Below are 23241 nucleotides of genomic sequence, written 5' to 3' on the forward strand. Positions count from 1 at the left end.
TTTCCAAACTTTTCACCTATCCATTTATCTGAACGATCTGACCAAATCTGTCAAGCTTTCTGTAACGGAGCGCATGAAAAATGATCAAGTCATGTCACACAACTCACAAGCAAAGGTTAAAGGGATAGTCCAACCAATTTTTTTTTATTGTATTTTATTGGTTTTATTGTATCACCATTCACTCAAACTCATGTTTTCCAAACCTACATAACTTACTTTCTTCCTTGAAACACAAAAGGAGATATTTGGCAGAATGTTTGGTCCCCATTCACTTTAATTGTATGTGTTCCACGAAAGAATGAAAGACGTACAGGTTTGAAATAACATAAGGGCGAGTAGATGACAAATTTCAATTAAGGGGTTAACTAACCCTTTAATAATAAATGCAATAATAAAATCATAATTTTGTGGGTTGGGGTGGCTGGGGTTGTGTTTCAAAGTTATTCTTTTTAAAGGATGGATTATTTTGGGAAAGGCATTAAAAACAAGGTCTCTTTCCCACCCTCCCCTTTTTCTCTGTACCAGGAAGTATTGAGTGACTTAGAGGACATGCCACAATTTCTTTTTGTGTGTTCCCTCGCAATACTTTTGCATTGCCTTGCAATACATTTTCAGAATGAGCTTTATTGCCAAGTATGCTTACACATACAAGAAATTTGTCTTGGTGAAAGAAGCTTCCAGTGCACAAACAATATAGCAACAAGACAGGGATAATAATAAAAAAATAGAATACAAATAAAAAGTGAATTGAAAACAAACCTTCCATGGCTTTGCTGCAGTTACTATATATTAACCATGATATTTCGTGAAACCATGGTGATACAGGAAAACAAAAACTATGATAATAAAATTCTGAATTTTGTGATTAAGGTTTTACTGTAAAAATACAGCAGTTTAACTATGGTTACTAACAGTCTACAGGATTATCATAGTAAAACCATAGTATTTGATGGAAATAATTTATATATAGAAATAATAAAGCTAACCATATATTTTTTTTTGGCAGAAACTGTGATTTTACTATAGTTATATTGTTTTAATTACTAAATTACTAGTAACCATAATTTTTTTGGGGTGGAAACCATGGATGTACCATTTAGATGATACAGTAACCATGTTTTTTTTTTTTTAGATAATAATAATAATAAAAACAATTCCCTTCCTGTCCTCTAAAAGGCTCTGGCAGTAAGCATTTATGTATATTTATAAAAATAAAAAATAAAAAACAATCTCACCTTTAAACCCTTTCATAAGTTTGCAGGTATAGATTCAGAAGAAGAGCTTGAAAAACGAGTAAAAAACAAGAAAAATCTCACAATTGACAACTCACACAAACTCTTCTTCTATTTACAGCTCTGTAAATAAGCATACAACTGAATAAACAGGCATGCTTTAATGGGTATTTGGATATGTGCGAGAAGGCAAACGCAAGAGACTGGCAGAGCTCCACTCAAGGCGGCTGTGGAGAGATGGAGGTGAAATGCGTAGGAGGGGCGGGAGCTGGTCCAATCTAAAGCCTGTCTGTTTGAGGCAACAGCTCACGCTCAGCGGCACAGTGGCAGCATATAGCATATGGGTGGGTGAGATAAAGAGCTTTCTCCAGAGATCTCATATGCCATTAAGAGACTTGTGAAGTTGTTAGGAACGCAGTTGACAGCTCTCTGATGGAACACAATATCTTCCATAATAATCTAAACACATTCAGACTTTCCACGATGGGTGTGGAAATGGGCAAGAGAGAACCGGAAATAGTCTGGTAATGCCAATATTGGCATTAGGGAACAAATTTAAAGGTATCCTAACATAAACAAGCATCAGTTACATGGTTGTGATCTACACTAATAGAAAAGCACTATGGTACTAGATTTCTTGGACATGGTGCCATGGTAGTACCACTGTATTTCTTGAATTAGAGGTTGACCGATGCAGATACTGATAACTAAGGTGGTGGAAAATGGCAGATGACTGTTCAAACGGTCAAAATTATTCTTAGATTTTCCTTGCTATGACAGGCACAGACATAGAGGCTAAAAGAGTTCAAAACTAATAAAAGTCTAGATGCAGTTTATTGCGCTGCAAAAATCCTCTGAAAAAAGAAGATTTAAAGCATAATGTAGGACTATGAAATACACTTATTTATTAAATAACGAGACTTGGCTCTGTTACAATGCTCTATATTTAAGTATTTACCAAAATAAGCTTTTAATAGACTATATATATATTCCCCAGATTAAGGATTGTGTGTGTATATGTACACACACACACACACACACACACACACACACACACACACACACACACACACACACACACACACACACAGGGTTCAGGAGTAATGGAATACATGTAACGGGATTACATATTTAAAATACAAGTAACTGCATTCCACTACAGTTTGATATTAGGGCAAAAATTATATTTTTAATAATTTTTGTATTGTTTTCCTGTAAAAATATCTAAAATCCTTAAAACAAGTTCAATTTGATTTATCTTGTTTTAGAAAGAACACTGCATAATATATTTAGGTTTTTCAGAGAATGTATTTTTAACATGTGTATTTTGTCTTACTGTACTGGCAGAATTCTTTTAGTCAAAGCAATTGAAAAAAATTATCCAAAGTATTTAGAAAATGTTACTGACCTTGAGTAATCTAACGAAATACATTACAAATTACATTTTACAGCATGTATTCTATAGTGGAATACATTTCAAAAGTAACCCTCCCAACCCTGTGTGCATGCATGGAGAAATGCTGGAGTATCTATATCCACAGTAAAACGAGTCCTATATCGACATAACGTGAAAGACTGCTCAGCAAGGAAGAATCCACTACTCCAAAACCACCATAAAAAAAGCCAGACTACAGTTTGCAAGTGCACATGGGGACACAGATCTTACTTTTTGGAGAAATGTCCTCTGTTCTGATTAAACTAATATTTTACCGTTTGGCCATAATGACCGTCGTCAAATGGGTCTTCCAATGGATAATGACCACAAGCATACCTCCAAAGTTGTGGAAAATTGCTTAAGGACAACAAAGTCAAGGTATTGGAGTGGTCATCACAAAGCCCTGACTTCAATCCAATAGAAAATGTGTGGGCAGAACTGAAAAAGCATGTGCGAGCAAGGAGGCCTACAAACATGACTCCGTTCTGTCAGGAGGAATGGACCAAAACATGACCCAGTTTTGTCAGGAGGAATGGACCAAAATTCCCGCAACTTATTGTGAGAAGCTTGTGGAAGGCTACCCAAAATGTTTGATCCAAGTTAAACAATTTAAAGGCAATGCTAACAAATACTAATAAAGTGTATGTAAAGTTCTGACCCACTGGGAATGTGATGAAAGAAATAAAAAGCTGAAATAAATAATTATCTCTAAAAACATTCTTAAAATAAATTAGCAATCCTAACTGAACCTAAGACAGGGAATGTTTTCTATGATTAAATGTATTTTGCTAAGGTGTATGTAAACTTCAACTGTGTGTATATATATATATGTGTGTATATATATATGTGTATATATATATATATATGTGTGTGTATATATATATGTGTGTATATATATATGTGTGTGTGTGTGTGTGTGTGTGTGTGTGTGTGTGTGTGTGTGTGTGTGTGTGTGTGTGTATATATATTTCACCAGATGATGTTTTTAATTATTATTCACAAGAAATGAGGTTGAAGACACAATGTAGGGATGTCCCGATACAATTATTTTGAGAACAAGTACCGATACTTCCTTTTTGGTACCCATCGATAATTCCACATCAACAGTTTATGTGTGTGTGTGTGTGTGTGTGTGTGTGTGTATAAATATATATATATATGTCTAATAAATGTGCTGCATAACAGAGCATCACAAATGTGAGATATTGCTTAAATATAATAAATTTACTATCAAATTACTATTGATCTTGTATTATTATTTGTAGTAGTATTACAGTAAATATTACATAACTATGCAGTAGCGATCTACTTCTGTCATAATAGTTTTTTTTTTAATTAACTGAGCTTTTGTTTTGGTCGAGCTTCTATTTTGAAGTATTTCTGTGTTGCTATGATGGTAGCTTCTCAATCCAGAAAAGCTGGTTGCTACATGACTAAGAGATTATTAAACTGGCTGATTTTTAATTAAATAAAATATGTAGTCTGTTTATGCCTTGTGCAACAAAGTGAATTACGCTCTAATGATGCTCATGATAGTGTTATCCGTGTATGAGTAAAGGATTTCTAAAAGTTGTGAGCCCTTTGTGTCTTGTTAATGTATGGAGCCAGTGTTATGCATAAGCGCTCATATTTGAAGCGGGCAACACTTGCGAACTATATATTTATCTCATTAAATCACAGCTTTTGCAGTTAAATAACATCACTACTACATAATGTGATTTGTATCAGAGCATTTTTAAGAGCACGAGTACAAGTACATGAACTTGGACACAATTCCTTTACCAGTATTGGTATCTGGACATCCCTAACACAATGTATACAGTATGTGTATACACATTTCCATATAGTCACATTTTGGGTTAATCAAAATAACCACATTTGCAATGAAGTGAGGATAAAAATATGGATGAATATTGTCTTTTATTTCATCTTTAGAGGTCGCTGTTATGTGGTAGGACCAAGTTGTTCTAACTGTAGAATCCTCCAGTGGCAGCTACAGAGGAACACAGAGGAAAACTATCACCATCTATCGGCATACATTTTTGCAAATAACCAATCTGATATCATTCATTACCATGGCTTATTTGATTATCTACATCTCAATTTAATTGGAACCTAATCAGTCAGCATCATCTTCAATGCCACGCGATGATGTGACTAAACTAAAATTGCAGAGCCACGAAAGGAGATTTATTTTACAAATTTTAATTGCATTTTATACAGATTCACCACCTCAACATTCTTGTGAAGAAGTCTTCACCTACTCCAGTTTATAACAGCAATGTGCAAACCACAGTCTCTCTCCAGGGAGAGTAAAAGTTCAGTGAACACTGAGCAACAGATCATTCTTGAAAATCAGCAGATGGAACTGCCTCTCAAAGGCCTTTATTCTCGTCTTTAGAAAGAACTCAATGGTGTTTTCAGAGCTGAGAATTCCAATTTACATCTCAGAGAAGAACTAGTATTGATTGCATATGGAAGGTTACATTTCCTACATTAGTTTGGCACGATACTGGTCTGATTGAGTCATCAACAAGTACAAGAAGCAGCTGTGTACCACTGTAACTGGGTAACAACTTGAGAAGAAGTCAGCTTTACTATGTTAAATTAAGTATTAAAGTTTGTCTCATTGGATTTACCACCAACACTTTCCATGCACAGAATGACATTCGTGTTTGTCTACGGCAAATGCATTGAATGTGCATAGATGTGAAAAATTTTAGATATTCTTTGATTTATTTGACAGACAAGTAGGTATGATAAATGCATTAAACCATTATAATTGTGATCAAGAGCATGCAAAGCCATCAACAGTGGTTTACGTTCACAATTTAGGACAATTGCATTCATATCAGCAGGTACCCCTTTTAGAGTTTACATGAACCATGTCCTAGACCCCCTTTTCAAGTGGACTCCGGTATGGTTCTTGGGTAGACACAAAGAAGCGTTCACATCATCCATCACATCACATTATTGAGTTATGGTTATGCGTTACAAACATAATTCCTGTGGGTGGAGTTTGCTCTATGTAAATATTGATTTGCGTCATATATTGACATCACATTCTGCTTGTGCCGTCCTTGTATGAAAGATGCGAATGTTACTGGGTTGATCAGGACACGAATTGAAAGATTGGATAGATTTTAACAAAAACAAGGTTAATAAGCAATTTTACCTCACTAGACTAATGTTAACAGCTATAGTGTTTAAGTTATATTATATGGTTAGAACTTTAATTTTTAAAATTAATACTAGAGCACAAAATTATTTATAAGAGCACAAAGTTCTTCATAGATCTAGCCTCAATTTGGCTCTCAAAGTGCACCAGATTGATGCATTTAACTTTAAAATGTACAAAATTTTATTTCGGGGGAAGCAAACCCCCAGACCACCCTAGAGGGACTGAGCTCCACCCACCACAGTCTCACAAAATCCAGAGGGAAACACTGCAGAGTTTGCATTTGCCCTGCTAAAATTACATTTTTACCCCACTGATGGTTAGGTTTTGGTTGCAGGGTAAAGTTTTTTAAATATCCATTCTTCTTCACTGTATTACAGCTTACATCCAGCTGAAATCAACTTGCTTTACAACTCATTTTGGCACACCTGAGTGGTCATTTCACCCGGAAAATGGAGCTCACATGCCAATACACTCAACAACACTTGCCGCTTTGGACACTGGGGCAATGTTTCGAAATTCTATAAGCGCACACTGATATTGGCTAAAGAAAGGTACCTACCGTTTCCAAATTCACTGTGAGATCAGTCTAAATCGACAGCATTTCACAGATGCGTTCCATACAGTTTAAGTTGTATTGTAACCAAAAATATTCATATAAAAGCAAAACAAGCAACAAATTCAAGATCTTCCTGGTTCATTGAGGAGGCAAAATATTTACCACTTAATTACTGTGATCTTCTGCTAAATATATCAGCAGTAAATAGAGACCCTCCCTGAGGTGTTTGGCCAGGGGAACGTGTAGCAAAGCGCTAGTGTGTCATCTGAAATCTAGAGTGAAAATCATATCTGTCTTGACAGTCCTTTGTGGAGTCCTCCATTATATAACCTAAGCAGAAAATAATTTCAACCCCCTTGTTTTTTTCTGCAGTTCAGCATGTCCATCAACTTCGACTAAACTCATCTTTCACTCCAAACATCCTCCAGATCGAAGTGCAGTGTCAGCAATGACAGAGTACACGTCAGCAATGACAGAGTACACGTCAGCAATGACAGAGTACACGCAAACTAATTTCTCCAAAAAGTAAGATCTGTGTCCCCATGTGCACTTGCAAACTGTAGTCTGGCTTTTTTATGGTGAAAATAGATACTAATCAAACTGTTTTAAAATGTCAAAAGAAATGGGGAGACAAAAGACCTCAAAAATAGCAAATAAACAACATACCCTTCTCTAAACAAATGTATCGCTGTACTAATTCATTAGTGTTACAGGAAAATGTAGCAGAGACAACAAACCATGCATTTCTATGGTAGGGAAACAAAAAACCAAACAAAAAAAAAAAAAACCCACAGAACCACAGGCTACATCAAGTCACCGAAGAGGGGAAGCAGTAAATGACAGACAAAAATGAAGCCATCCTTTTGACAAGGGTTGACACGATCCTTAAATTTCAGTAGTCAATACTAAAACCAGTGAAATGTCACCATTCTTGATACCAATTTCACACATCATGACAACTAATATGCAACTGAACACACTCCTTTATTTAAAAAGTAAAATATTTTAATAAATATTACCCACAATTTCTCTATGACAACATCTAAATGTAAACATTACACCAGAATTTTTTTCCCTCTTGTAATTATTAAAGAGTCAGTCAATGACCATGTTTACATGCACTTTCGATAACGGTTTATTACAGGGTTTTTGCAAAAAGTGGAGTACTGAACCATCATGTAAAAAACAACAGTGTTTTCCTATGCCATTTAAGGAATTAAGAGAAAGCAGTTTAACACACCCAGGTTTCTCCCGGAAAACGTAGCTTGTGTGGTCATGTAAATGAATAAGCGCCATTGTTACAGGGTTTTGAAGAGTACGCATGTGTGTGAATAGACAGTGAGCAAACAAATGTCATAGGTTGGAGCCCAACAAGTCAATAAAGAAGAAAGGATTCAACATTTCTGGGCACACAGTGGGAAATGCACATAAACCTATAAACTATACCCATTTATACACACCACTGTAAAATATCAACGGTCCCTCATGTTTGTATATTGTACATTGGGGGAATCCCAGATTCTTAGCACAGTAAGAGGGAAACCCCACATATGTAGAGCAATTCCGCTGCAGGTTGTGATAGAAGAAAACATAAACAGCAACGACTCTGGAATATCTGGAAATAAAGTGAAGCAACGGGGGAATAAAAACAGTCAAGTCTTTCTCGGAAACAACGTTTGTTATTAAATGTTGCAGTGAAATGATGTTGTTGTGGAGAAAGCTGCTTACTGATCAATCCTTGTATGAAACATGCAAAGTAACATGCAAAGTAAAGAGTGCACCGCCTATACAGTGAATGTAATAGGGAACACTACTTTCTCGCAATACGCTGCTCTCACGCATGCTTTCTGGTGTCCATGTAAATGAAGTAAAAAAAAAAAAAAAGTGGCATGTCTATTAGGCTGTATTTACACTACAAGTCCTAATACACTCCAATATTTGGACAAATTAGCAAATCAGATCGCACCAATTTATATTCACTTAAGATAAAAGTGACCATGTGTGTTTACAATAATACCTCACGAAGATGGCCATTTTCGACCAAGAAGTGCAGTTGACTGTTCACGCTAGGGCTGCTAGCATCATCGTGACAATCACCTACCGTGGTGACAAAGTGCCACCGCCAGCTATGCATATGTAAACATATCATCTTGCATAAAAGACCTTACGAAAACCTGAAATATATAGCTGAAATTATGTCACTTAATGAGTATAATGAAGTACTAGATCATTCGTATCTATGTTGTGGATGCTTTATCACAGAGGCGTATTAATTTTCTGGGTTTTTTTTAGAGACTTCTTACCCCATAAACACCGTTCACTGGCAGTGATATGTCCTTTACCACTGCAGTAGCAAAATATTGCCACCATAACAGCCCTAGTTCACGTGCACAGCTGCATTATGAGGTGCAGGCACTGTTTACAGAGCATTCGCAAATACAAATGAGAGTGTTTTAAAGCAGCTGCTTGTCAGTCAGACAGCACACAGGTACCAAGTTAAGTCGGTCCCCTCAGCACTCTCCAGAAAAAGTGCACAGGGCCGTTCAACAAATATAACAGAACACATGTGTATAAAGACAAGTTTTTTTGTTTAAGTTGAAGCTCTTTTTAACTTGACAGAGCATCTAGAAAATGCGGCGCTCCTGTGCAAGATACTGAAAAATCAGCGAGACAGCGCAATGATCAAAGACGTCCATTTAGCACAGGTTTATATAGAAAACAATAATAATAATTAAAAAAAACACTACAGATGGATGCAAAAGAGTGATTTGTATGAATGGCCTTCAATAAAACTGTAACTGTGTGGGTGTCCTGGACATAGTCCTACATGCTCCCATATGTTTGTTTGTGCAGCAACACAGCTTGAAAACAATTACTGCCGGGTGGCTGCCAGCTGATCCCTGGAGTTGCCAGTTTGTGACCCCGTAATGGAGCCGAAGCCCACAAATAGCATCTACCCAAGAGGTTAATAAAGGTTCAGACAGACCTGCAGGAAGTGAGTGTGGCATGTTTTGGATTGAGGCCCCATGATACAGGATGTTGATGTGTGAAATTATCATGTTTTGAGACATATTAGGTAATGTTTTGGGTTAAGCATGCGTCACATTGTTCGATTTTAGACATTTTGATATTTTTATTTGCTGTGCTTTAATTAATGTTCTGGGATTTAGCTGTTAGACTGCTTACACAGTAAAACCCTCTTGCAGAAGTTGCATCTTTATATTAATCTCTTTTAAAGCTCAGTCGCTACAGCCATTCGCGTGCAGACAGAAGTCTGTGGTCATTGCATCCCAACTTTGTTTTGTCATGCGCAATACATGTTGCGTTAAGATGTCAATTTAAAAATAGTTAATCTTTCAAAAACTGTCCCATCTGTTTTTGAATACTTGAGTGTCCAATTGGGGTCAGGTGAACCAGAAACTATGCTTATTCAGGCTGTCATTCCCCAACGAATACATTTTTTAAATATTTCGTTTTACACATCTCAAGTTTAAAGGAAAGAGCGAGTGCATATGTGTATGACTACCTAACTGTAAACCAGATCCAATTCAGTGTTGCATCTGGATGCTGGTACACCAATCTCTACACATGTTTGCCAGAAAAACTTGGCATGCATTCATATCACATGCAGACCGCATTTATCTGCGAAGAGCATGTGCATGACACTGACCTGGACAGACCTAATGTACATCTCTATGATCAAAGACACCCACTGAGGACCAGACTGGCCCTCACATGTGTCTGAGGAAGAGTAATCCAAACCCCTGCAGCCCTGCCTGGAATGTCTTCAGCTGAAGGAGAGGTCATACCACCTGTCCAGGATGGGGTTTCAGAGGGGGGAATGTTTGAAACCGCTAATCACTGCCAACACACAGAAAACCCCACTGGTCACCACTTTAAAACACCAATACACCCTTCATCCAACTTAAGAATACTACACAAAATTTTCAACATTTTTAAAAGAAGTATTTAAGTTTTGTGGAAGACATCTCAGACAAAGCAGATTGAGAAATCTGATTTGTTTTAGTAAATCGGTTCCTTCAGACTGTTCATTTCTATGAACTGATATAGATATATATATATATATATATATATATATATATATATAAATATATATATAAAAATCTAAAAGTGTTCCCAGAAATCCCCACAGTATTTTAGGTATCCTTTCTTAAAGTGTGGAAAATATTGTGATAAATTGCGCTGTTTATCACACTATTGTTATACATTTACATTGTGCCAAAGGTTACATTAATAAGTTGCTCATCTCATAGCTTTTTTACCAAACTAAAAGTTCAAAGTTGGTGGGTTGACAAATGTTAAGAATACCTTCGACTGAATCATTAAACAAAAATGGCTTAAAACATGAGAAAACACCACAAAAATTGGTTTATTAGCATATTTATGAAGAAAGCAGAAGTTTAATGACATGAGGCAACAGGGAAGCATCAGCTGTTGCAGAACTAAAATACGGATGTTGCAGATCTACCATTGTTTCATGGCCAGGAGAAGAAATCTGTATTGCACAACATTAAATAAGGGAGGGCATTGTAGAAAACTTAATTAATCTGGTTCCAAGTCTACTTAACGGTTCCAGTTCCAAATAAATTATTTTAGCACTACATACAGGTGAAACTCGAAAAATTAGAATATCGGGCAAAAGTTCATTAATTTCAGTAATTCAACTTAAAAGGTGAAACTAATATATTATATAGACTCATTACAAGCAAAGTAAGATATTTCAAGCCTTTATTTGATATAATTTTGATGATTATGGCTTACAGCTTATGAAAACCCCAAATTCAGAATCTCAGAAAATTAGAATATTGTGAAAAGGTTCAGTATTGTAGGCTCAAAGTGTCACACTCTAATCAGCTAAACACCTGCAAAGGGTTCCTGAGCCTTTAAATGGTCTCTCAGTCTGGTTCAGTTGAATTCACAATCATGGGGAAGACTGCTGACCTGACAGTTGTGCAGAAAACCATCATTGACACCCTCCACAAGGAGGGAAAGCCTCAAAAGGTAATTGCAAAAGAAGTTGGATGTTCTCAAAGTGCTGTATCAAAGCACATTAATAGAAAGTTAAGTGGAAGGGAAAAGTGTGGAAGAAAAAGGTGCACAAGCAGCAGGGATGACCGTAGCCTGGAGAGGATTGTCAGGAAAAGGCCATTCAAATGTGTGGGGAGCTTCACAAGGAGTGGACTGAGGCTGGAGTTACTGCATCAAGAGCCACCACACACAGACGGGTCCTGGACATGGGCTTCAAATGTCAAACGCCTTACCTGGGCTAAAGAAAAAAAGAACTGGTCTGTTGCTCAGTGGTCCAAAGTCCTCTTTTCTGATGAGAGCAAATTTTGCATCTCATTTGGAAACCAAGGTCCCAGAGTCTGGAGGAAGAATGGAGAGGCACACAATCCAAGATGCTTGAAGTCCAGTGTGAAGTTTCCACAGTCTGTGTTGGTTTGGGGAGCCATGTCATCGGCTGGTGTTGGTCCACTGTGCTTTATTAAGTCCAGAGTCAACGCAGCCATCTACCGGGACATTTTAGAGCACTTCATGCTTCCTTCAGCAGACAAGCTTTATGGAGATGCTGACTTCATTTTCCAGCAGGACTTGGCACCTGCCCACACTGCCAAAAGTACCAAAACCTGGTTCAATGACCATGGTATTACTGTGCTTGATTGGCCAGCAAACTCGCCTGACCTGAACCCCATAGAGAATCTATGGGGCATTGCCAAGAGAAAGATGAGAGACATGAGACCAAACAATGCAGAAGAGCTGAAGGCCGCTATTGAAGCATCTTGGTCTTCCATAACACCTCAGCAGTGCCACAGGCTGATAGCATCCATGCCACGCGCATTGAGGCAGTAATTAATGCAAAAGGGGCCCAAACCAAGTACTGAGTACATATGCATGATTATACTTTTCAGAGGGCCGACATTTCTGTATTTAAAATCCTTTTTTTTTATTGATTTCATGTAATATTCTAATTTTCTGAGATTCTGAATTTGGGGTTTTCATAAGCTGTAAGCCATAATCATCAAAATTATATCAAATAAAGGCTTGAAATATCTTACTTTGCTTGTAATGAATCTATATAATATATTAGTTTCACCTTTTAAGTTAAATTACTGAAATTAATGAACTTTTGCACGATATTCTAATTTTTCGAGTTTCACCTGTATTGTCTTATAACAACCAGTCAGTAACAACACAAGCCGTAAAGATATATTTTACCCAAACATTTAAAATTCTGTCATGTCTTTTGAAGGCATAAGACAACTTTATTTGATTAACAGACTATAATTTCAAGTAATTTATCTCTGTCAAATCAATTTAAATAATTGATAATGTCTGTAAACCGCACTGAAAATCAACATGGCGGCTATGCCGATAACATCAAACCTCATTGGTTATTGCACGTCTCGTGAACAAGTGCCATGACATCCTGTCTCAAGAACCACTTACAGTCTGTTCGTCATAAAAAGTGAGTCGCATGGCCTACTTTTATCTCACTTTAGGATGCTTTGTAATGCGTTAAAATAAGTCGCTATTATTTTAAACCAATAGAACCTTCATTAAATGATTTCTTATCAAGTTCCGCAGAAGAAAAAACAAATCATATGGTCATATGGGTTTGGAACAACATAAATGTGAGTAACTGATGACAGAATTTTAATTTTTGGGTGGACTACAACACATAAAAATCAACAGTTCTCGGTTTGTTTAGAGTTGGGCATGACAAAAATGATGACTTATAGTGATTCACAAATCAAGAATCACTCTGACCGATTTGCCGAATGAGTGATTCGTTTGAGCAAAAGAAATGGATTCTTTTTGACATATTCATTAAAAAATAATAAGCATCCTTTGCTCACCAATCAGACTACATTAGTCGCATACAGCCAGTGAGGACAATACAATAGAAAGAATGTTGTCTATTGCCTTTGCAGTAGCCTATTTCACAGTGCCCAGTCTTTTTTCCTAATCAAATTTAATTTAGACTGCAACTCACAACTCATAGACCACAATTGAATCAATTCTGAATAAGAACAGGTTCTTGATTCCAAATGACTCAATGCACGTAAATGGAATCAAATTACATCACAATTAAGTAGATACTCAAACATCCAATCGTTCGCCCGTTTTAGAAACATGAATTGTCTGATTATCCAGAGTGCTTTCATTCAAATTAGTCTTTTCATTTTGTTGGACTCTAACTTCATATATAACCTAATGCCAAATTCCCACAGTGCTTGCCAGGTGTGTGCACACCCTCACACACAAACACAGACACACAAATAAATCGCTAAGGAAGAGAACAGAAGATGCTTTGTGTCCCTCAGCTTCCCCCTACTGCTCTCTCAGTGCCCAACCACCTGGTCTCCACGACAACCCTTCAACACAAACAGCTCGTCTTATAACAATGCTACAGCATGGAGGGAGGGGCGCGGCTAAAGCAGGTTGACAATTGATGTGGAAGAACATTAAAGTCAGCAAAAGAGAAACAGAGAGAGTGTGCGTGATGTTTATATGTGAGAGAGATAGAGTGTGAGTGCATGTGGTACAAATACTGCCCGCATGACCCTGACTGACAGCTCTGCTCATATAAAAAGGCCATATGAAACTGTGAGAGAGTAAATATTTGACCTTTTATTACCACAGACTAACAGCACTGAAAATCAGATATTCAGTAGCCTACCCTGTTTCTGACAAGCTCACAACATACTTCATCCAACAATCTTTGGCTTCACACTGACATGGTACAGTGACTGTACCAGATGGTAATAATATGGCACACTGGTATCTGGGTAGTTAACACGTGGAAATGTTTTAATCAACATCAAGGTTTTAATAAATATGATTTGTGTAAAGTAATGTAGGTTGTGTAACTGGTCAACATAAGGTTATCCTTATCTAGTTCATTTAAATGGTGTGATTAAAAAAAAGATATATAATGTAGTCTCTTAATAAATGAGGTATTAAAAAAGTACAAGCATTATAATTATAAAAGAATGAGCAAAACGTTGTTTAAAATAGTTTTAGATGGAGTATAGGAAAACTGCAGGACATGCCAACTTCTTAATAGGATTTCATGTCACCTACACATTTACTGTAATAGGGATGAACCGATACAAAAATTGGTGTGCCGATACTGATATCTTATTAAGGCTCTGTGCACATTAATCTGGATACATTTTAAAACGTCATTTTCGTCGTCCAAATGCTGTCCGTCCACACTGAAATGTATAAACATTTTTAAAAGCCCTTATTGCGCATGCAAAAAAGAAAAAGAAAAGAAATAAGCGCCATTCCATGTACGGTCTAAAACGCAATTGTCCTCGTGTTTCATCGCCTGAAGACAATACCGAGTAAGCTTCCCATCGAAGGAATGCAATATGAAGGTTGCACGATGTAACATTTATCCTTAACAATCTATAAAGTGAAAAGCAGGCACAACAATGCTACTACAACATGTACCGCCATCTTGTTGTTTTTGATTGAATGGATAACATGACTGCATCACATGATAACATGTCATCGTTTTCAGATCTCTCAGTTTTCCCTGTTCACACTACAATGCGAAGATGGCATTTTAAAATGTATCCACTTGGGAGAGCTTTTCGAAAAGCTCAGTTGTTGCTGTTAAAATCTACATCTCAGTGAGGAAGGAAGGCCACAACGTTGAGGAACAGACGTGTTTTCAAATGAAAATGGAAAATTAACAGAAACTTCCTAATACAAATTAAGATCTAATAACAATTATAAATAATTAAAATAATGATAATAATCACTGAAATCGAAATCATGGTTCGAGGTGAATGTGTTTTTGTATTATTTTATTTCACAGATGTATATAGGCTAAAAATAAAGTGATCCTGAAGAGTTGCGCTCACAAAGAACTGCTTTGTGGAAATGAAGCAATCTGAACTCCTGAGCTGAGATGGTCTGAGGTCATTTGCAGCATTCTCATAGATGATACTATTCTGGCAAAAAAAATTCAGAAGACTGAAAAAAGAAAGCGTGAGAACCCTTTACATATGCGTGTTCCACAAGATTGCATGCCGCCGATCAAACAGCGCATCAGACATGCGCACAGATGTCTTTTCTGTCATCTGTTCCTTTTTTCTCTCCACTTTTCTCACCAATTTCAAATGCCCAATTCCCAATGTGCTCTACGTCCTCGTGGTGGCATAGTGACTCGCCTTAATCCGGGTGACCGAGGACGAATCTAAAGTTGCTTCCGCATCTGAGACCTTCAATCCGTGCATTTTATCATGTGGCATGTTGAACGTGGAGACATAGCGCATGTGGAGGCCCACACTATTCTCCACGACATCCATGCACAACTCACCGTGCACCCCACCGAGAGCGAGAACCACACATTATAGCGACCATGAGGAGGTTACTCCATGTGACTCTACCCTCCCTAGCAACCCAAGCCAATTTGGTTGCTTAGGAGGCCTGGCTGGAGTCACTCAGCATACCCTGGATTCAAACTCGTTACTCTAGGGGTGGTAGTCAGCTACCCAGGCCCCCTTAATCATCTGTTCTTAAAAATATAACAAAGTTCTGAATCCGAGACATTTTACAGTTACCCACCATACACAAAACATCTAGCTTTCAATGCGTTATTTAGGTTCATTTATCATGAGTCACAAACTCTTCATTAGGCAACTATCCTTTATTTAAGACTATTCTATTCATTAGGCTATTGTATTGATATTGGAATTTCCATTCATAATGTTTCCCCCTTTTACCCATTATAAAATTTCACACTGGTGTTGTCCCTTGTACTGAGTAAAACTGGTAATGCCATACACTGTGGCAAACCAATTAAAAACAGTGATTCACCTACAGAGGCATCAATAGCCTCATATCTCACTCTGGGATGGTAATTCATAAGGCCTTCAAATTAGCAGCATTAATTGGTGTCTGGGGAGATGGAGGGAGCTGGGTCAGAGAGAGAGGAAATTACTGCAATTAGCAGATTGGACTATGATTGCAGCTCTGTGAGGATGCATTTGCAGAGTTTCCAGCTGGAGGAACAAAGTGGGGATGCTTAGGAAGTTGGGACTTTGTTTTGACATGGCTGGTTAAGCAGGATGTAATGTGCAGGGGTGGGTTAATCAGTAATCTAACAGGGGCTGGTCCGGCTTGTGAGGAACAGCTGTTGACTGTGAGGGAAGGTGGGGCAGTGCTCTCCTCTTACCCATGATGACCGCAGGACATATGAAGGCAGACGTGCCAACACAGAGAAGAAAAAAAAACATTGTCATTTAGGCATACTGTTCCAGCATAAAACTTGATAAGATTAAAAAGGAACAAAAAATATACATGCAGAGGTAAGGTTGGTGTACACTGTGGATATTTTTTTTTTTTTTGGAACAACGCAAGAGTGAAAAAATGATTTCATTTCATTTTCATTTTTGGGTGAACTATTCCTTTAAAAGCCAAGGCAGACTGTGCAAACATCAACCATCTTTTTCTAATATCCTCATTTTGACACATGGTATCACACAAAATGAATAAAGCCCTTGCAAAAGTGTTTGCAATGATTTGCCTGAAAATCATAGTGTACACCCAGCATTAGAGAATGAACATTCATATGTTATCTATCTAGCCATCCCAGAACACCTGCTGTTAAATGGATTCATCTTCTCTTTAAATAACCCTTAAAATTCAACTCAAGTGTGTTCATAAAAATAAAAGCCACCCATTCGGGTCATTTCCCAAAAGCTAAATCATACAAAATGCCCCTGAATAGCAGAATGGGGGTCTTTGTGCCATCATAGTGACAGGAGAGTGCCTCATGTCATTCATAATTCACCTCAGCGTTACAAGCCTTTTACCATTGTGCCACCGTAGTGATGCAGCTCAGAGCAAGCTGACACACCATCGTCCCTTTGCCTTTTAATCTGTCAGCTCAAAGTACTTCAGATCTTCCTAAAATCTAAATCTAAAAAGGCAGAATTTGTTCAGTCAGTTGTGAGTAACTACTTTCAGGGCTAACTCCTGTGCAGCACTGTTCAGAATGACTCTGCACTTATTGTACTGGGCTGAGCTGATGGATGGGATTTTGTTGTGGAAGTACAGTTGAGGGGCAAGTTTGAGGCCTGTTAGGATACTAGACCTCATGGATTGGATGTAACAGCCTGACTCATTCCTAATTGACTTCAATTTTTTGTGCAACTAAATTGGTATTTAATTTGACATTTATCAGGCTGACTCTGCAAGCACTGAAATGTTTTTTTTTTTTTTTTTTTAAAACCTGATTCCTGTGAAATTGTATTCCTTATAGGGAGTCTAAAGAAATGTTTCAAGGAAGTTGGTGGTTGTATAACTCCTATAATTTCATACAAATAAACATTCTTTTGAGATAGGGTTGGGTGAACTATCCCTTTAAAATGTAAGTGATAAAGAAAATCTATTTCACTTCTTTAATTTTGTGCGCAATTAGCACACTGGTCACGACTACGTTTTTTTACACACGTCAAACATTGTTGCATAAGGAGGTCATGCATTTCTCACAGTCCGACATCTGTCATGTTAAATAATGTGCAGTGCTGGTATTCCTCTCCTCTACTGTGTTACAGACGGGACCGGTGCGAGAGCCAGGGCAGAGCACACGCTCTTTTGTTCACCTCACGAGTCTGACATTCCACCACTGAGAGACACTGTACATACTTTAATAGGTTGCCGTCAGCAAGCCTAGAACATTTGCATCTCTCTTTGCTACTCCCTGCCCCAGCAGAAAAATAATTCGTGCCACCTCCAGTATGTATGCGTGTCATTTAAGAAAGCTGACTCCAATGCAAAAATTCAAAGAATTTGAAGACATTAAGTGTCTTTGCTGCCCTACTGTCTCTTATTCTTAAAATAGTTCAAAATGAAAATTATGTCATTATTTACTTTATGACATTATGTTGTTCCAAACTCATATGGTGCTATTTTTTCCACAGAACACAACATCATTATTTTTGCTGAATCGTTATGCAGCTCTCGCCATACTATAACGGTTCACCAGAGGCTGTGCAGCTCCAAAAAGGACAAAAAAAAAAAACACCATAAAAGCGGTCCATACAGCTACTTAATAACATAATTTAAGTTATTATTCACAGGTAATATTCACTTCAGCCAAAGTCTAGCCCCTGTCTAGATTTAAAATGGCGAGTCAACATCATTGATGTCAAATTTTGAATTTGTGATGCAAATGAAGGCTAGGAGCAAGCTTTGGGACAGGGCAAGATCATCCAGGAATAAAAAAATTAATTTATGTCTGTTTCTCACATAAATTGGTTTCAGAAAACCTTGAATATATTGCACACAATTTTTATGGTGCTTTTTGTTTTGGTGGGCTTTTTTTAGTCCTTTTTGGATCTTGACCACCCCTGGGCACTATAAACTCTAGTTGAATGGCGAGAGCTGCATAACTATTCTTCAAACATTTCTACTTTTGGGTTCCACAGAAAAAACAAAAACAAAACTGTAAGCACATTAGAAACAACATTAGACTGAGTTAAAAAAAAAAAAAAATAATGTTCCTTTAAAATGTAGAATGACAAAAGTTTGAAAGCCGTAACTTGTGTTTATATCTGGCCCTGTTTACACCTCATATTAAGATGTGTTTTGGGCGATCCGATCACAAGTGGACAGGCAAGACACATCGCCATTTACACCTGGTTGTAATTTGTGTCTATTTAAACAATTGTGTTCGGACTTGGAGGGGAGGGTCCCTGATTTCATGACGGCATGCATCAATCAGTGTATTACAACATGATAATGTGCCAAAAACGGCAGACTGTTCATTTCAATTATACTTGCATTTAATTTAAGCACAAACATGACGCTATTAAATGAGCTTCAAATTTGTGTGCTTTGCATCTGTCACCGCATGTTGATATCAGGAACACTGAAGTTATGTCAAGTATTGTGCATGTAAATATATGTGCTTTTTCATCTTCCATTTCAGAATGCCATTTTCTTTCAAAACCGCAAATAACCGACAAAGTTTTAAACTTGTTTGATTGACAGGCCAGTGGGTGGTGCTTTACTTTTGTTCAAACTATTTTGATGGATGAGCGTTTACACTACAATCCCAATGTGGTCACGTGTGTTTTCACTCAACTCCAAATTTGGTCAAAGTGGACCTATCTTACGTTTTTGACCCCGTTTACACCAGTCTAAATGTAGTCCCATTTCTTAATGGATCGCCCAACATGCATCTTAACACCAGGTGAAAACAGGGCTAATCTGCATGCCAGAACCAAGCTATCTGAAGCAGGCCACAAATGCAAATTCAACAGATCAGGTCTAAGACACGCTACGCTCCCCACCCACTGTGTTTCTGTCAGGCTGGGGCATTCCTGGAGCTACCAGCCTATGACGAGAATACCTAAATGAGGAAACTCTGCTTACTATTTGCACAGAAAACCCTAAATAGCACTTTCTAAATTCCATTTTAACACAGAAATCAGTGTTATTAATGGCATTCGTCTTGCACCCAGCTATGCCTAAAAATGTATTTTGTTATTGATGAGATTCTTTGAATAAAACCACAGGGGGCTTTTTCATGACTTCACTGGATCACTTCTGCCCCAGCCTTTCAAAGGGTAATAAAGCTAAAAGTTGGCAAGCCTACTGTCTTTGTGTTTTTGCAGGAACACATATTTGCATACAAAAGGAGGTGAGTGAGCTGCCTCCTACATTTCTAAAGGATATAGTGGAAAGAGTTGGAATGGTTCGACATAGGAGGGGGGTTCAAACCACTGCTGTGACACCAGGGTATATTGACACAAACTAAAAGACAATCCAAGGATCTGTAGTCACACTTTAAAGCTTGTTAGAAATGTTTTGAACCAACAGAAGCCAAAAACAACGATAATTAACTTTATCAGAGCCGGTTTAGCAACGTACCAAAAACTATCCATTTGCCTTTTCTTGATAAGCTATTAACATATATGATCATGATAAATGGGACTGTTCCAGAACTTTTAAATTGGAAAGTGAGAAGAGGGAAGTGAATCTAAAGCAAAGAGGAATAGGTGTTTACTCCGATAGTGAGAAGCATGGATCAATCAACGTTTGTCATTTTAGTCACAAACGCTTACACAAATCTTACCTTAATCTAAGCTTAAACAAAGCATAATTTTGCAATATCAAAGCTTGCGATTTGACAATTAAGCAATCCCATCAGCCAAAATCTCATTATTTTATTTCCCTACAAAAGGACCCAAAGATGAGAAATTTAACTTACTCAAACAGCACATAATTGGAACAGCTAGACTGTGAAAAAATGAGCAAAAAACACATTCACACTAAGTCTGTTGCAATCAAAATCCACAGGACAGAAGACAGGAAATCATGTTCCTATTGCAAAGGTTCTGGCAATTAAGTAAGCTGCATAGGTGAGCATACATGCATGATTCAGTATGACTGGATAAAATCCATCCCACTGTGTTGAGTGATTTTGCATCCACCAAACGTTCACCTGTTGCTTAGCATAAATTACGTAACCAGTGCTCAACCAGTCCTGGCAATGACTTAACCAAATTTGAAACAAATCAGGGTTGAGGTTGCCCTTTTAAGCTTGCTCAAGATTTCAGCAGTCCTCCAGTTAAACCAATTATAAGTTAAGCCCTTATGTAGTGTTCAATGTGAAATCTAAAAATAGTATAGTTTTCATCCATAATTTAGTGCAGAGGTCAGCAAACATTGCGACGTTAATCACGGTTCAGTTGGAGCATTTGGCTCATACAGCTCATAACTAAATAAAACAGGCTGCATGACGACAGGCTGGAAAATTGAATTTGGCATGTAGATGTGAGGGATTTCAACATATATAAATATAAAAACCAACTAACAATATGTTAATCAAATTTTATAAACATGGTTAAATATTAATATCTCACTATTGTCACTTGCTTGTCAGTGATGGTCACTTTGCATGGTTGTGACTACTGTTTAAAATGCAAGTATCTAGTCTAAATATAGTCTAAGGCCACGTCCACACTTATAAAATTTCGCTTGAAATGCATAGATTTCGCTGAGTTTACACCTGCCATCCACACTAGAACTCCCTTACCACATACTTTGGAAAACTATGACATTGGGAAACTGAAAAATACATGTTAATGTGGATGTGGCCTAAGTATTTTAAGTAGTGAATCAGAGTTACTGCCACCTTGTTCTGCCTTTAAATGCCAATTAATTTAAATGATCCTACCGTCTTCTGTTATTTCTCCAACACCAGGTTCAGGAGAGATATTTAAAATTTGGCTAATTCGCCTTGACATGGACAGTAGAATCCCTGAAAATGGTAGGGAACTGAGCTCCCATCTGGGTGGTGGAGTATCCCCTTGAGATTCAGTCCCTGGTTCAGAGGTAGATCTCAAATAAGGGACGGAGCTACGAGATAACCAGTCCCGCTGAAGATTAACATGCTCCATTAAGACACCACAGTTGGTGACCCTTTTAGGATCTGGGAGACTGTGGACCCTGGAGATAGGAGGATTAGCTGGAGTCGTACTGCAGCTTCTGGACCATGTCATGCTCTGTGTGTGCATGTCCCATCCAAGCAGAATCCTTCTCTCATGTGAGTCCAAGGGCTCCTCAGGGGCAGAATTTGAACGGTGCTTTAGCCAGGGCCTGTTGAGAAGACGCCAGTGACGAGCCCTCTCTCTTCCTGATGAAGAGCGTGAGGAGTTCCTGCTTGACCCGGTTTTCTCCTCCGGTGTGGCCTTGCATGGTAAATTCATGATTGACGAAGGAAGATCAGACAAATAGCTATAAAAGCTGAACAATGTCAAGATCTCTCTTTTATGAGACAAGCAGGAAGGCAAAATCTATTTCAGTCCATTTCAACCGATAACAACCACATCATAGCCTTACCTTGATGAGCTAGGCTAGATCTAACCAAGTTATTTGATCATAATACTGACTTAGCGAATAACGTAGTCACTGAGATCTCGTTGAAGATGCATGCCGAGCAAATGTCTCTCTCCTTTCTAAGCTATAGCAGCAAGACATACACTGGCTGCAGCGTGAGCCTCCACTTCCTGGATTCTGAGTTGCTGTTAGGAGGAAACAGGTGTCGTGATATACAGTATATGTGCGTATAAACACTTTGCCTTGCCATCCAAGGGCCCCAGTCTGTGGTTGACCTCACCAACAACAGTTCCATGCAAGTAAAATCAAAAGTACCAAAAAATACCCTGACTTCAGAGAACGAGGTCATGTCAGATTGATAAACTGTATGTCATACAGTTTTTTGTAGACCCACGCAAGATAATTCAGGGCAAGTATGAAACGATTTGTTTCAAATATAAGTAACATCTACTTTCAAAGAACAGAAATGTTGTCACTGAAAATCAGAGAAACCAGAAAGCAATTTTAAGGGATTTCCCTTAAATCTGTTATGCAATAACAGATAAATCTGTTTAAATTTAATTTAGCAGATTAAATGATGGCCAAATGCACCAATACTAAAGGTGAGACAAAGTCACAATTTCTAATTAATATTTTCATTTCTGATTTACTTAACTGGACCTGTTTCCAATGTGATAAGTGCATCTGGTGAAATTAGAACCACATAAATATAACTGTCAGAAGAAAAGAAAGTGAGAAGTAAAAAGTGAATTTACAAGCAAGTTTTCCTACACTGTTCAATAACTGTAAGGGAAACCATTTTCAACAAAAATATAGTGCAAGATCTTGCCAAGTCCTTGTGTGATACTACGAAGAAACATGCAGTCTATCAGCAGGATTCTGTGTCGTATGCCAGATTTTGGGATCAGGCAGGACATTTCCAGAGCAGCAGATTTGATGCAAAGGTCAA

The 23241-nt window shown here is 37.7% G+C and overlaps 1 protein-coding gene across 6 annotated transcripts in view; it reads right to left on the reverse strand.

The window, feature by feature from the left end:
* LOC127648999 (ras GTPase-activating protein nGAP-like) overlaps positions 1 to 23241 on the reverse strand; it is a 118832-nt gene that overhangs the window by 65975 nt on the left and 29616 nt on the right. For 5 of the 6 annotated variants that reach the window (XM_052133876.1, XM_052133875.1, XM_052133874.1 and 2 more), the window contains exon 1: positions 21631 to 22421. The exons of the other annotated variant lie outside the window; for it this stretch is intronic. In XM_052133876.1, the coding sequence (XP_051989836.1) occupies positions 21631 to 22162 (532 nt within the window). In that variant the 5' untranslated portion in view covers positions 22163 to 22421. Of the gene's footprint in view, positions 1 to 21630; positions 22422 to 23241 lie in introns of those variants that run through there. 6 annotated transcript variants of the gene reach the window in all.

Source organism: Xyrauchen texanus, chromosome 9 (assembly GCF_025860055.1).
Source record: "Xyrauchen texanus isolate HMW12.3.18 chromosome 9, RBS_HiC_50CHRs, whole genome shotgun sequence".
In the NCBI taxonomy this organism is placed as follows: domain Eukaryota; kingdom Metazoa; phylum Chordata; class Actinopteri; order Cypriniformes; family Catostomidae; genus Xyrauchen; species Xyrauchen texanus.